The following is a 15634-nucleotide window of genomic DNA, read 5'->3' on the forward strand; positions in this document are numbered from 1 at the left end:
TGTTAGGGTTGGAAGGCCCCTCTGGAGATGATCTAGTCCAACGCCCTTGCCAAGGCAGGGTCACCTGGAGCAGGCTTCACAGGAACACGTACAGGTCGGTTTTGAGTGTCTCTAGAGAGGACTCCACACCTCCCTGGCCGTCCCCACCCGGCCCATCTGTGCCACTCTCAATGTAAACTTCTTCATGTTAAGGTGAAACTTCTTGTTTTTTAGTTTATGGCCATTGCTCCTCGTCCTGTTTTACTGAAAAGAATGACAGCTCCCCGAGTCTCTTCCCATAAGCAGTGCTGTAGACTCCTAAACATCTTTGTGGCCCTGTGCTGTACACTCTCCAGCAGTTCCTTATCTTTCTTGTACTGGAAGTGTTCAAGGTCTGGCTGGATCGGACTTTGCACACTCTTGTCTATTGGTCCCCAAATCAGGGGAATTGGAACTAGATGACCTAAAAGGTCCGTTTCAACCCAAACCATTCCAGCGCGGCTCTACATTGCAAATCGGCGATTAGCTCGCCGCAGCGCACACCGGCAGCCCCGCAGCCCGCGGCTGCCAAAGGTGGCGAACGCTGGGGTGACTACCACCCCAGGGAGTGCACAGTAGAGCAGCCGCGACTCCGGTGCCCAGCACCGACGGAGGCGCGGCCGAGCCCAGCGGGGACTGCCCCGGCAGCATCCCCGCGGCCGGTCACGTGGGACGGGGGGAGGCGGGAGAGGGCGGGGCATTACGTCACAAGTCCCGCCCCTGGCCGCCGCCAGACTGCCCGTCTGCTTTGAGTGGCATTGCCATCCGCCAATGAGCAGCCGGCAGGGCGGGCGGGGCGGGGCGGTGCGGGTGGTGATAGGGCCTGCGGCGGGGGCCTGGCGTGTGCGCGGTGTCGGGCTGCGGCGGTGCGGTGCGGGACGGGACGGGACGGGACGGGACGGCGCGGGAGATGGTGGGCTCCAGCGAGACCGAAAAAGAGCCGTGGCGGGGCCGCTACTACCGGCTGGAGGAGGTGCAGAAGCACAACAACAGCCAGAGCACCTGGATCATTATCCACAACCGCATCTACGATGTCACCAAGTTCCTGGACGAGGTGGGTGCCCGCGGTGTGCCCCCGGCGGGCTCCCCTCCGCCCGCTCCGGCCCGCGGGAGCGGCGCGGCGGGAGCCGCCCTCGGGGCCGCGATAGCAGCCGGCAGGAAGAGCCGCGGGGCGGGACCGGGACCGGGACCGGGCGCCTCTCGGGCAGGAGAATCCCGCGGGTGCCGTGCACGCCGGCTACGCCACCGTGTCATCCGCTGTGCGCCCGCCTGGGGCTTTCGGATTTGAATTTGCAGTAAATAAGGACAAGGAGAAAAAAATGGAGTCAGTGTGGAGGGCTGAGATAGGCGGGCTGACTGTGTGAATCTTAGGTACCAAGAGTGGGGCCGAGTCCATCGGCTTCTTGCTTTGGTGTGCCCACTGAAAATAGAATAAAAAGTGAAGACTCAGCTGGGACCCAGAGCCGTATTATCTTGTGAACTAAAAGGTCAGGAACTCCTCTCTTCACACTATTGTAGTGTGTGTTGTATTATGGAATGGGAAAGAAACTTCACAAAGTGAAAGGAAAGTACCACAACATACAAAGTATCACAGATCTTGGGGTTACTCTAATAGTCACAGAAACATAAAATTGTTTGGATTGGAAGAGGCGTTAGAGCTCCACTCATTCCAGCCCCCTGCCAAGGGCAGAGACACTTCCACTAGACCAGGTTACTCCCAACCCTTGTCCTTGAACACGTGCAGGGATGTGGCATTCCCAGCTTCTCTGTGCAACCTCAGCCAATGTCTCACTCCTGTCACTATAAAAACATTCTTCCTTATATCCAGTCCTTGCTAAAGCCTCTTGGTCACAGTAGCTTGTGCTCCTATCTGCCAAATTTGTACGTCCTGGGTAGCATTAAGCCCTGGGTGGTCTTTTTTTGCAGGATGTGGCATTACATACAGGCTGTCAGGTTCAGAAAATTAGGGTGGCTTGCACTGCTGCCCTAATCCGCGCTGTGCGGGATGTGTGGTGCTGCAAAGCTGCACCAGTTCCAGCTCTAGCGTAGTGCACAGAGGCAAGTTCCATTCCTTCGGCTTTGTTTCGCTGGGACTCTTTTCTTCCCAGTTAGTGGTTGATGTTTTTGATCTTTGGCAGACAGCAGTTGATGTAATCATTGATAGTCATGGTTAACAAAGAAGCATTTTAGTTACCGGACTAAAACATTATTCAGTGGAAATGCAGAACTAAAACTACCACTTTTTTTTGCAGTAGTTGAATGGTGCTGGGATTTAGATATTTTGAGTTTTCTCCCTTGCTCTGTATTTCCAGTTAGCAAAGTTAAAATCACAGGATCAATTTAGTTGGAAAAGACCTCTGAGATATCATCCGGTCTTTGACCAAACATCACTGTGTCAATTAGACCATGGTAGTAAGTGGCATATCCAGTCTTTAAAACTGTCAGGGACAGTGACTGCCACCTCTTTTGGCAGCCCATTTCAATGTCTGATCACCTTTCTGTGAAGAAATTCTTCCTAAAAGCAACCAATTAAAAAGTGTATGGTAGGCTCACATTAATTTCTTGAAGAATACAGTTTAGATGGGTAGAGACATGATGGATTTTAAGCATCAATAGTTCTGTAGCCCCATCTTGATTTTTGTGCTTGTAAACTTCCAATTCAAAGGAGAAACAAAGCATTTTCCAAGGGAGGGTTGACAAGCAATTTTTCAAAGGCGGTGTTGACACAGGTAGTATTTCATTCTTAAGCTGCGTGTCAATGCAAATTGTTTGGCTTTTCAGCAAGGCAGATTATGAAACTGATCTACTGACTCTTCCTTCATTATTTCTCATCTAGCTGTGCCCCTGGTCATCTTCATCCATTAGTTATGGACATCGCTGTATCGTTATGCAGTCAGGGCCAGTTTAATTATAGAAGCTCTGGAGGAGAATGCACCTTTTTGTCTAGTCTGAGAAACTGAATTAGCTTTTGGGAACTTGATCAGTTTTGTGTTGTTTGTGCATATTGTTCAGATTGAGAAGGCAGAAACAAAAATACACACCTTAGAAAAACCATAAACCTAACCCCACCCAAGATAAAATAACATTTGGCAAAAAAAAAAAATCCAGGATCTAATGAGCTTTTGAGTTTAAGTAGTTGCACAGCCTCTTCCTTCAGTACATATGGTGAAGTTGGTAAATATTAAGAGGCATCACCTTGTGTAAATTTCTCCAAGAAAACCTAATTTTCATCATTCAGGCCAACACTGATAATTTGGTAGCATATCAAGCTAATTCAGTTTGTAAGTATTTAAATAGTTGGGTTTTGGACAATGTAGGGGATGTATTGAGACGCTCTGGTATGTGTAAGTCAGACTTCAACCTCACACTAAACAGCTTTCAATAGAACATGGCTGGTTTTGAGCTGGAATTTTAAAGACATTCTGAGATAATAAATGAGATTGTTGGAAACAGTTAGCTGAAATATTTTAAGTGCTACATTTTAAGAAGCTACAGTCCTAGGGAAAGTTTTTTGCCATTTTGATATTGATTGTTTTGGGGATTTTTGTTATGGAACTCTTTGATTAGGATAGTATGTAGGGCACTTTTTAAACCTTTTTTTATGAATGCTTTTGGTACTTAGTTTATCAAGTGTTATGCTAATTCTTTTGATAGTGTCAGACACCCTGAGACACATGTGACAGCTGAGGAGAAATTGAAGCTAGCTTCTTGCTGGCTCATTCTAGAATCCAGTAAAAAATCAATGTGAGGGTTATGTTAGCTGTTTCAATAGCATTATGGGTAAAGTCAGATTTATTTCTTGCAGTTCCTTTTAGAAGTAGAAAAGCTTAACGTATTTTATGACTTAAATGTGGGCCACTGAAATTTGAGTCCAATAGTATTAAAAAGGGTGGACTGCTAAAGCGTCACCTCACTCATTCGCTTCCCAAGCAGTACATAAGTATCAGTTTACTGGGGAGTGAAGAGCTGGGAGCAGCAGCTAAGCTCACCTGTCCTGTTTCTTAAACCAATAAGCCATCTTTTCAGCTACTGTATTAATCTATGGAAATATTTTCTTAGTAATGATGAAGCTGAAAATTTACTGTGCTTCAATCTTGAAGTCACCTTAGGTGCTCTTGTGCTTAATAAGTGAAAGTGTGATGCTGTTTTTCACTCCATTACAGTAATTAAAGGGTGTACTCCCTCTGTCCACCTGTTGTCTTCATGGAGCTTGTAGATGTTTAGTGGAACTTGTTTGGCTTTGGGGGGCAATCAGCCTCTGTGAACACTTGATTGAAGTTAGATAGGAAATGGGCTGGGGTTGGAGACATGTATGTGTTGGAGTGGAGGCATCACATGGTGTGACCCATACTAGCTTGGCTTCCTACAGGACAAGGCTTAAAAAAGATCATATGAAATACAGAAAAACTGCTGAATGAGGAAACAATTGTGTGCTTTGATTATCTTACCTATGAGGTTAATGAAGATTCCAGCAACTGCTTTTTTTTAGTCAGTTTGGTTTTTTCTTTGGCTTTTTGTTGGTTTTGTTTTTTGATTTTTTTTTCTGGTTTTTTTTTTTTTTTTTTTTTTTTTAAGTGGCAGATGTTGGGGAAAATTCATAGCTTGAATATTCATCTTTGAATTTTCTTTTATTTTCCAAGTGTGGGAGAAGAAATCAAGAGACCTCAGATTTTGGAATGCATTATTTAAAATGTCTTGGCAAGAAAGAGTATTCTTGAAACCAGAAACTTTGATGTTGTTTGTCATTAAAGACTGTTGGACCTGTGTTGCAGAAGATTTGGGAAACCTTTTTCTTAGCTTGAGGTCTTGTGGAGGACCCATGTACCACGCAGTGGCTCACTCACCCTCCTGCCCAGTGTATGGGGAGGAGAATCACAAAAAAGGTCAATATAATAACAGTCTAATAACTGAAATAAAGTAAATGTAACAATAATGGTAATGATAAAGAGAGAGAGAGAAGAAGAAAACCAACAGAAACAAATGGTGCAGCATGTATGTGTTCTCTGCTCACTGACTGATACTCACCTGAGCAGTGATTGATGGCTCACAGACAACTCCTCCCAGTTTATGGGTGGAGTGTGACATTTTGTGCTATGGAATATCTCTTTGCCCATTTTGGGTCAGCTGTCCTGGCTGTGCTTCCTCGCTGGCAGGGCATGGGGCACTGACAAGTCCTTGACTTAGGTGAGCACTACTTGGCTGCAACCAAAGTATGAGTTCATTAACAACATTATTCTCATGCTGAATCCAAAGCACTGTAGTGTACCAGCTACTAAGAAGAAAATGAACTTTATCTCAGCTAAAACCAGGATCTGGTCCTATGTCATTTAAAGGAAAATAGCTACTAGAAATGCATGTGTCCTCACAGCAGGTGGTCATGGCTATATCTGTATTGTAGATAATTGCATATATGAGGAGTTTCTTGTTCTGGAAACCAACTATGGCATTCATCTAATATTAATCTAATACAGATTTATTTAGGTTAATTCAATTGTTAGTGGTCTAAGAATTCAGCAAAAACATTATTGGTAAATATTTTTTTTTTTCAATATGGTATGAAGTTGTGCATCCATAGCGCTTTTCCTAAACTTCTCCTAGAATGGACAGCTGCCACTAAATGTGTTTTGTAATGCTGGTCAAGTAAAGTGCAAAAAGCAAATATTGCTACATAGAACATTTTTCATCATGACCCAGTAGAACAATTAGTTAGATTCATGCAGTGTGATGGTGGTGTAGAGGAATAGCATAACTCCTTCCATGTTTAAAGTCATGATCAGCTTGCGCTGGAAGATGCCTTTATTGGCACATTTGGAGTCTGCCAGTGCACCATGGGAGCTGTTCCTGCAGTCTGAGGATTAGATCCAGTGTTAACACTTCTTTAAGCTCTGATGAAGCTCGCAGGAGAATTTGAAAATGTTTTAAGAAATAGCACTTCTTAGCACTTATATATTAAACTCTGCAAGCTGTAACTGTTTTGTAAGTCAGGAAATGGGCACTGTTGTAGTTTAACCTCAGTACCCTGCAGCCCCTTGTTCAGTGCTCCCCACAGCCCCTTGGTGAGATGGGGAAGGGAATTAGGGAAAAAAGATAAAATGTGTGGGTTGAGATAAGAACACTTTAATAACTGAAATAAAATATAATAATTGCAACAAAAAGGAAGACAAAAAAATATGCTAACCCATACCCAGCCCCATTGCCAAGCAGCAAGCTGCAGCCCTCAGCCAGCTCCTTGCAGTTGGCATACTGGGCATGATGTTCTGTGGTATAGAATACCCCTTTAGCCAGTTCAGATCAGCTGTCCTGGCTGTGCTCTTCCTGGCTTCTTGTGCACCTTCTTGCTGGCAGAGCATGGGACATTGAGAAGTCCTTGAATTAGGGTAAGTGCTGCTTAGCAACTAACTGCAGCATCAGTGTGTTATCACCAATTATTCCTATATATCACTGAATTATAAGCATTCATATCCCTGAATCCAAAGCACAGCATTGTACCAGCATCCAAGAAGAAAATGCAACTCTTTTCCAGCTGAAATCAGGGCAGGCACCAAGCTACTGGGTATTTAATTTGCACTTGATCTAAAAGCCTAATGATAGTTTTCAAAAATACACTTTCAGAGAGAGATCTTCTTTCCTAGGCTCCTGACATTCTACATGAGCTGTCAGTTTCTGTCCTGAAACTTAAATAGATGATAGAAATAATTTGGAGGACTCTTTTCAGGCTACATGAAAATGCCCTTGAGATAAACAAGCAATTGTCTGTCTGTCCTGCATAATAGAGCTGATGTTCTCTGGGTGCTCCTGGCTCTGTCACTGCCCACTTTCTGCTTTTCATTCCTGTAGTGTAGAAAGGGAAATGTGAATTTATGAGACTGCCACTAATGGAGACCTTTGCTGATCTTCCTGAAAGTTAAATTGGACCCTAAATTTCATTCCTTCGGTATAGGAAGGGAGAGGTCACAGGAGTTTCAAAGGTAGTTATGATTTAATAGTCTTGAACTATGACACTGAGAAATCTGCATGAATGTAGCAAGGGGGAGAGAAGTTGGTATTCAGGATGAGGTGAGTTGGACTTTTGACCCAGATGAGAGCAGAAAGATTTGCCTTATCTAAAACTTTCTAATGTGCTGCTGTTAGGAATCTGTCTGTGCTCTGTAGTAGTGTTGGTTCTGTATAGGTATTTGCTATGCATATAGCTTAGATTATTTATTATAAAGGGTATGTTCTAGGCATGAGCTAGGCTGTCTTGATTTATCATCAAAAGCTTTTTCATTTCCCCTGAACTACAGTTTTTCCTGCAAGAACTCTGATTACTTTTATCAACAGGATTTTGGTTTAGGAGTCACTATCTCTATAGCCCTGTGGGCTTTCCAGTTTCAGGGTCTAGCCAGAGGATCTTCATTAAAGTAGCAGTTCTGGTAGCAGCCTTTGTTTACCAGGCAGAATCGTGAACAAAAGCCTTGTATAAACAAGCTTTGGGAAACTCATCCAACCATGAAAGATGCTCATTTTTTGATAGAGGAGTCATTTCTTGCCCTTTGTGTGAGACATTACAGTTGCTCTCTTTCATTAGGGGAGGTGAAATCTTTTCATTAATTGCATGTATTATGTGCTAGTTATTTACAGAGGGTTTGTAAGTTCATACCCTTAAGCAGAGGTGGCATCTAAAAGCAAAGTGTTTAGCTTCAAAGTACTTCTTCCATCAATGTCTAGTAGGTTATAATTAACATTGTCTGGTAGATGGCTTAAGTTTGGGATTCTGTGTGTGATTCTCCATACTTAGCCTTGCTCATGTCATAAAAAAAATTACCAGTTTTCCAGCTGTAGTGGCAGAGGTCAGGGTGAATTTGTCCTTTTCAGCTGACCTGTCATAGTCAGTCAGAGGGTTGGTAGAAAGGATTGGTTGCAGTCACTGTCTTGATACTGATATTGTGGTTTTGTAGACAGAGGGATCAGTTGCTAATTAGACAAGAAACTAGTTCTGCAGAGAAAAGCTGGAGTGCCTCTGTGGTGCTGCTGCCCATGCTGCTACGTGATTGCTTTGTAGTGGCACAAGGGAGGGATTTGAGAGCACAAGTTAGTACATGATCATTCTGTAACTGGCAAACCTGCAAGCAGTTTGTTGAAGTACTCCATGAAGTAATTTTAATGCAGATGCAGTTATGTTGGTAGGTATCCACTTGTTTGGCTGGATGGTGGATTTTTTTTGGTGGGGTAATATAAACCACGTGGTCTTTATGACTTGCTGGAGTAACTGGTATTGTATGTGCTTGTATGAGTGGGGTTTGTGTTCATTGCAATGCATGAGTAGGAGTTTACATGCTGCCGCTGCTTTTTGGGCGGTTTAACTTTGGGGCCTTTTGCTGCTTGTTGATACCTTGTCTGTCAGGCATGTTTTCCAAGGAGTTGTGCTATCTTTTCTGCTGAAGTTGGTCTCGTATGTTTTTCTATCTGGAAGGGCAAAATTCTTTAGCATGGTATTAAAAAATCTAAACCCACATTGCTGAAGAAATTCTGTAAGGATTTAGTTGAGGTAATGTCTTGGAGTGCTGGTTAGACCCAAGTTCAGCTTCTTAAGTGCCATTTCAAGGCATTGAACTTGAGTGCTCTCTCAACTTTTGTCCATTCCTTTCCCTGAATACTTACCAGAATGGATTCAAGGACAGGATTTTGGTGAGCATGACATATTTGCAGGTTGCTTGCATAATCTTTACTCTGCTTGTACTCTTCTGACTGTTTTTGGCTCAGCTGCTGTGTCTAATCTCTCTATCAGTTGCTTAATCTTGTTTTTGCTTAGTCATGGTCCTTTACCCTAATAACTGTGGTATCTTGGCTCTTTAAAAAGTGTTGTGTTGGGGTTTTTTTGGTTTTTTTTTTCCTCTCCTCAACTTCCTTAATCTGTAAATAAATGTCTGCATTAGTGAAGATTCAAGTCATGGAGTTCTGGTACTGCTGGAAATCCATAGCAGTAGTTTCGTTCAACTCTATGATCAAATGCTGGTTTTGTCAGAAGAGAAGTTTTGATATGAGATTAATAGGAGGAATCTGTATTGCCTAGACTAGTAGAAATGCCATTTCTTTAACCTGTGGGCTTTTTTGTAAGCTGTTCTCCCCACAAGATGACCCTAAATTGTGGAAATTTTACCTATGTTCCATAATGTTATATCTTGTACTTAGAAGCATTAAAAACTGAATTCAGCTTCAAAAGCCTTATATCTTCTCTGCTACTGGTAAAGTGCTAATATCTATTCCATGGTTGACTTAATCCAAGGCAGTACTAGTAAGTGCTTTTAACTTGTTTACCTAATCATTCCCAATGCTTATGTAATACTTTCCTGCCTGAAAGTTGAGTGGTGTATTTTTATGGCACGTTACCTGTTAGATGAATAAGTAACTGGGAGCTGAGGAAATGCACTGAACCAGATGTGATAAATCTTGTAGTATATTCAGGTGGAGTTATGTGATAGATAAAAATGTACTTCATAAAAATTTCATAAAAGTCCCAAAGTGCATCCTGGGGAAGAATAAAAGTTAATGGAGAACAGGGGTTTATGTTAAGGGAATGGTGATGGATTGAGGTATTAAAAGATCCCGGGAGATGACTTCTCTATATCTCAGGGGTTTTATCAACAATGTGGTTTTGGGATTCCATTGTCTATGAAAACCAAATTGCTATTCTAGGGTCTTGAGTGAGTTTTCAGTTGTGCCTAATCACTTCCAAAGGAGCAGTCTTACATGATATTTGTACCATAATTTGTTTTGGAAAGGACCCTTAAACTCATCTGGCCCACCTCCCTGCTCAAACCAGGATTAACTAGAAGGTCAGATTCCTTAGGACCTTGCCGGCTTGTTTTGCCAATGCTTGATTCACATCTCACGAACAGATTTTTTATCTTCCTGGAATGTTCTTGCTGCAGCTAATACTTTTTTGGCTTTTATCCTTCTGCTGTATAAAGCATTGCTTGGATAAAAATACACATTTCCTAAAGAAGTGAAAACAGAGAATGTAACTTCAGATGATTGTTGTGCTGTTAAAATACAGGCTGATTCCCACACAACTTTCTAAATGCTTTAGTTGCAAGGTGTAATGCCTCTTGCTGCTTCTTTGCCACTGAAATAGAGACTTAGCTTCCTTGGTTTTGGCTGCAGAGAGTACATAAAGCTCTTCAGAAAGGCTTATGTTTACTCTAGGAAGTCTAGCCACTGATTTTGCTATTTTTTAATTTTAGACATGTAAAAATGCGGAATTTCCTTTTCTAGAATGTGAAATGTATTTCAGTAACAAATTCAAACTCATTAAAAATTGCAGCACCCAGGAGGTGAAGAGGTCCTTAGGGAGCAAGCTGGAGGAGATGCTACTGAGAACTTTGAAGATGTTGGCCATTCCACAGATGCAAGGACATTGTCAGAATCCTTTATTGTTGGGGAACTTCATCCCGTGAGTATATGAGTGTATCCTTACTTTTTTGTTTACTATACTGTTTTTGCATCCAGTTATTTGTCTGGTAATTACTTCAAAATCAAGAACTGCTAGTTGGGTTGGATGCCAGTCCTGCAGCTGTTTGTGGACGGACCTAGGTTTAAGATAGTTTTCCCAATGTGAAGGGATTTGATTAGTGTAGCATAAGGATAGTCACATCTTTTGGCGATTTAAATTGTCCTACAGCTTAGTTCTTAAATAAACTGAACATGGAATTCTGTCATTTCTGGTATGTGCAGTCAGTTTTGTAATCAAACTCTGTAACTCCTGAAGGTGGTATGTAAGACTGTCTAGAACTTTTCTTATGCCACTGTGCAGAGTGACTACTGAACCAGTTTCGTGCCTTCCCCATTGTAAAAACCTATCTGCCAGGCTCCCACCTGCATTGAAAGGTGCAATCCTGGTTCTTCATATGTATGTCTAGAAAATGGTTATTATAAGCATTGTACTTCTAGTTTGTTGCTCTGTCTTCCCCTCTATGTCTCCTGACATTTTTAGCTGTGTCATGCTTCTCTACTTGTGGTTTTCAGGCTTGTTTATGATTAGTTCCCACTGCATCATCTGTCATGTCCTCTTTTTTATACTGTCCATCCCATTTCCTGTACTTTTAATGAGCACCATTCTGCTGTCTTTAGTTTTGAAGTATTTCTTTCTAGCTGCAGAGCTGCTGCTTTGGCTTCCTTCAGCTAGGCTATAGTTAAACTCTCCTGCATCTTAATAGTTGAAAACCACTGAAGGTTTAGGCTGCTAGTGTGTCCGTCTGCTCTACTTTACTGCCCACTCCCACCTCTTCTCTTTTCCTCTTGTTTCATGTAGGTCTTGTCTTGCATTTGGGGTAAAAATCACTGTTTTGAGTAGCCTATTTCACAGTAAGATTCCTGATCTCGTTTGTCTCTTTTGTCTCAGGTCATCTCTTGGTAACTATTACTAATGTAGCTTGTCCTAAAAAGAAGTGATTTGACTCTGATGCGCATTTGTGGCTTTGCTGTCTATTTCTGATGCCACTAACGTTGTTCTTAACCTGGCTATCAGTCTAGTTCTTCCTTGTTTGGCAAGTGCCTGTTTTCGCTTGATAGGAAACAAACAGCTTAGTAGTGTAATGTACAAATACAGCACTGACAGGATTATATATTGTTGGGCTTTTTTTTTTTTGTCATGAATATGACTGTGCCAAGCAGAGTTTTGAGTTTATGAAAGATGCCTAGATTTTGGGACCTTTGGTCCAGTGGACATTGGCACAAACAGTTAGTTGGCTTTACCTGATAGTACAAGTACAGTAAGCAGAATCGATATGGTTGCAGTCAATGTATAAGCTAAGGTTATGAACTCTCCAGAGACAAAGGAAAGGTGAAAACACGGGCACAAAGAATAATGAAATTTGTTGGAGGCTCAGGTTTCACTTCTTCGTTGCATACTGGGGAATATTATTTAAGGAAGTGATCTTGTTTATGTTAACTCAAAATCAGTCACTGACATCTGCTCTCTTGCAAGTCTGTTTTTACTTAGAGAAAAAGACTTGCCTATTAACAGAATGAATAGCAAACTGAATTTAGTGATAAATTGTTTCAGTTTGGTTTTGCTTTCAGTGCTTTAGATCTTGTCTAAATGTTGCTCTTTTCTCTTGCAGGATGATAGATCCAAGCTTCAGAAACCAACAGTAAGTGTGTTTCTTGAAATGCCACATTGTTTCTTTTGGGCATTACAGACAGTGTCCTAGTGTTTGTGTATGAATGGTATACCCCCAGAAAAAGAAATAATTCAGTTTCAGTGCAGTGTTTCAGGTTTTAAATCTTAGACCTGTTGATACTGCTTGAAATGGTTCTTTCCCTTAACTGTTATTTCCTTTGTTTGGCTTCATATGAGAGGGTTACTAAGTGTGATGGCATTATGCTATAGCAAAATCCTTCATTCTTTAAATTGATTGCATATGTTCTGGTACCAGAGCAAGTAATTTTGCAGTAATGGATCTTGCACCACTAAATTTAGGTAGGGTTTTAATGCTTGGATTTTTAAAATAAACCTTGGGGTCCTGCACAAGTAGAGTTACTCTAATAAGTCTTCATGTAAATTGTGCACATATACCCAACTGGGATTTGACCTTGTAGTGCTGCTTTTTCTGTGGAAGCAGAACAAGAAGTCCAAATCGGTATCAGGAACAGCTATAACAATTTGACTGATTCTTACACAATCTGAAACACCACACTAAAACCCCTGAGTTTAATTTAATAAAATTTGTAGATGTAAATTAGTAGCTTTCTTTATGTAGTTTTGATATAAAAACTATTTGTGAATTAATTCCAAGGTTTTTCAATTTGATTTTAGTAAAGGAAAGGATATTTGTCTTATAAAAATGATGACTAAAACTTTTCAAATGTAGCCCAAGGTTGAAGTCAGCTTCATAGAAAACTTGCAGCAAAATTCTTGTTGATAATGTTTTAGGAATTTGATGGCATGTTAGCTATAGAAACTGCTACTAGCTAGCTTATAATACAACAGAACTGCTGTAGGAGTTAGGAGAAAATGCTTCCCAAATGCATGCACTGAGTTGTTTCTGAACTAGTCTCACTTGATGAGTTTTGAGAAACTGTGGAGCTAGTTAAGGTGGAGAGGGTTGTCTTCCTGAAGTAAATATCATCTTATGCTTTGCTTTCCAGGAAACTCTTATTACCACTGTTCAGTCTACTTCCAGGTACAGTATGACACCTGATGTCAAACTTGAAGTTACTTATGTTTTTCTGAAGCTTAAAAAGCTGAATAGCTTTTATCTGCTGGAAGCTGAGATATCAGGGGGTGGTGCATGAAAATTTCTGTTCTGTGTAAAGCCCAAGTTGGCATCTGTGTACCACTTTACAAGTGTGTTAGCTTACTAGGTAGATACTTTTCTCATATTGGCAGGTGTCAGTATCTATCAAATGGTTTGATTTGCACAGGCCTTTACTTCTGGAGTCTGCCACATGAAGGGAAGACTCTTAGTGCCATTGCCAACTATTTCACTGACATGGGTGCCTTGCTTTTAAAATTTGCTACTGGTATTGCATCTAAGGGAAATAAGAGGATTCTGTGTATAAGAAGGAAGATATGTCAGAATTGGGAGGGGGTTTAAAAACACTTTGGAATACCACTGAATCAAAAACTTTTTGAAGTTATACCCTGCTGACAGTTGCCTACTGCTGAAGCCTCAGAGGACTCTTCTATGACCCTCTGAGTTTGGGTGCTTGGAAGTGTCATGTGATGCTGCTACTTAAATAGCTTTTGAATGAATGTCAGTCTGGGCAGCACACAAAGACTTTAAATGTGCCTAGGGTTTTGCTCTTCTCTAGTAAGCAAACTTCTTGAAGTTTTAGTACAAAACTTTACTGTACAAGCTTCTTCCCTTGTGTGGAGTATTGCTGGCCAATCCAGGTGTTCTGCTACCCTGAATTTGAAGTAGTTGTTGGAGTGGGTAGAAAGGACTTCTTTAAGCAATGACTTTTTCTTTTTATATCTTGCTGGTTGTCACTTCCTAAACTGCTTTTTCAAAAACTTTCCTTTAGTTCATGGTCCAACTGGGTGATCCCGGCAATAGCAGCAATTATCGTGGCCCTGATGTATCGTTCCTACATGTCAGAGTAAATGCCTTACTGAGAATTAATGCAAGAAGAGAACACATTCTCTGGAAGAAAACATAAGCAATCCTAACCCAATATGTTCCTGGAGAAAAGTCTGATGTCTGAAGAAAAATACAAGTTTTCCAGAAAATGAAACATTTCTTTTTCTGCTGTGCACTTTTCTTGATGTTGCCTTCTTATATGCTGCTGTGAAGTGATAAAAAGGCACCATTTCTCTTTTTATATAACACTTATTCTCTAATGAATTACTTATGATAACTGTATTGGTTTCTGTGGTAGAATATTATTTTGTATGTAACACTGATTCTGGTTATTTCTCTTTAATCTGTAATAAGGTCATTAGGACTCTCTTTACTTATACATTTTACAGCTTTAAAAAACTACCAAAACTGTGTACATGTACACAACTTAACTTAAAAAACATCATGTTGTCTTTTTAAATGTAGTATGAATGAAATGCAAGTTAAATGTAATTAATAAAACTGAGTGCAGTTATAGGTGCCTGGAAGTGGGTTGGGCCCTACCAATCAGCTATGATGAGCTGGGGTTTTTTTCCATTTTTTTGACAATTGCTCTTATAGTTGTTGTAGGTAGTCATACTAGCAAACTGTTCTGTTTGTCTCCTATTGAAAAATTCAGGTGAAATATGAAACTCAATGTTTGGCCCAATAATGTCTGTCTCATTTTTGTGAAAAATAGCTCTTTTGTTCAAAAAAGGCAGAAAAAAAGTAACTCCTACTAAATAGTACTGTTCCTGCCGAACACTCAGGTGACTGTAGAATTTGTTCTGGAACTTTTAGTCTTTGATAAAATCTTCAACTTTGTCAAGTACATTGTGAGGGGAAAAACTGATAAATTTATTTCTGACTCTTCTGTTATGTGCTTTGGTGCTTCATTATGAAGAGGCAACTGTTTTCACTGCTGAATACAAGATAACTACAAGTTTGCATTTTGTGGTGAACATTTTTAGTCATTTGTAAATGATCATGAATAAAAGTTTAATTGGTTACACCTGCTGTCTCAAACATCTTCATTTCCAAATTATTTGACGGCCTTGAAAAGTATATCCTATTGGGGCACTTCTCAGAAATGCACTTAGAGTAGCTCCTATCAACTTCATATCAAGCAGTAACTTTTTTCTGTATTTGTCCATGGCTTTCCCTCTGAATGTGGTGAAACAGAGTTTAAAACTTCAAGATTTATTGGTATTTTTATAGATAACCTTTAAAAAGGATGTAACTCAGAGTTAGTATTTGGAATTACAAATCAAGTTTAATTTTTAAAACAACATTTAAGTCCATATATCTAGGCAAGGCAAAATAAAAGGCAACTTTAGAAAGCATAGCTTTCCCCCTCCCAAAAATTTCAGACAGATTAGTACGTCCACATCACCAGATAGAGCAGTGCAATTGAAGTGGATCTGTAATGTGAAATGATTTTTCCCATGCTGTGTATGTTGGAGTTTTAATATGGTGCTCTATTTTGGTCCTGTATAGTGGATATTTGTGCAATTCCCTGGAGTAACTATGGACGC

The 15634-nt window shown here is 40.7% G+C and overlaps 1 protein-coding gene across 1 annotated transcript; it reads left to right on the forward strand.

Moving 5' to 3' along the window:
* The first annotated feature begins 893 nt into the window (after positions 1-893).
* On the forward strand, positions 894-15111 carry CYB5A (cytochrome b5 type A). The gene is made up of 5 exons (XM_002195431.7): positions 894-1072; positions 10322-10450; positions 12120-12149; positions 13147-13181; positions 14026-15111. The coding sequence occupies exons 1-5, from the start codon at positions 929-931 to the stop codon at positions 14102-14104; spliced, it is 417 nt and encodes a 138-aa protein (XP_002195467.1). The 5' UTR covers positions 894-928; the 3' UTR covers positions 14105-15111.
* The last annotated feature ends 523 nt before the right edge of the window (positions 15112-15634 follow it).

Source organism: Taeniopygia guttata, chromosome 2 (assembly GCF_048771995.1).
Source record: "Taeniopygia guttata chromosome 2, bTaeGut7.mat, whole genome shotgun sequence".
In the NCBI taxonomy this organism is placed as follows: Eukaryota; Metazoa; Chordata; class Aves; order Passeriformes; family Estrildidae; genus Taeniopygia; species Taeniopygia guttata.

Bases quoted from the DNA above. Each gene is read 5' to 3' on its own strand.
- CYB5A (XM_002195431.7), top strand. From the start codon at position 929: ATGGTGGGCTCCAGCGAGACCGAAAAAGAGCCGTGGCGGGGCCGCTAC. The intron at 10,451-12,119 runs GTGAGTATATGA...TTTCTCTTGCAG, and splicing joins TTGTTGGGGAACTTCATCCC to GATGATAGATCCAAGCTTCA. The intron at 13,182-14,025 runs GTACAGTATGAC...ACTTTCCTTTAG, and splicing joins ACTGTTCAGTCTACTTCCAG to TTCATGGTCCAACTGGGTGA.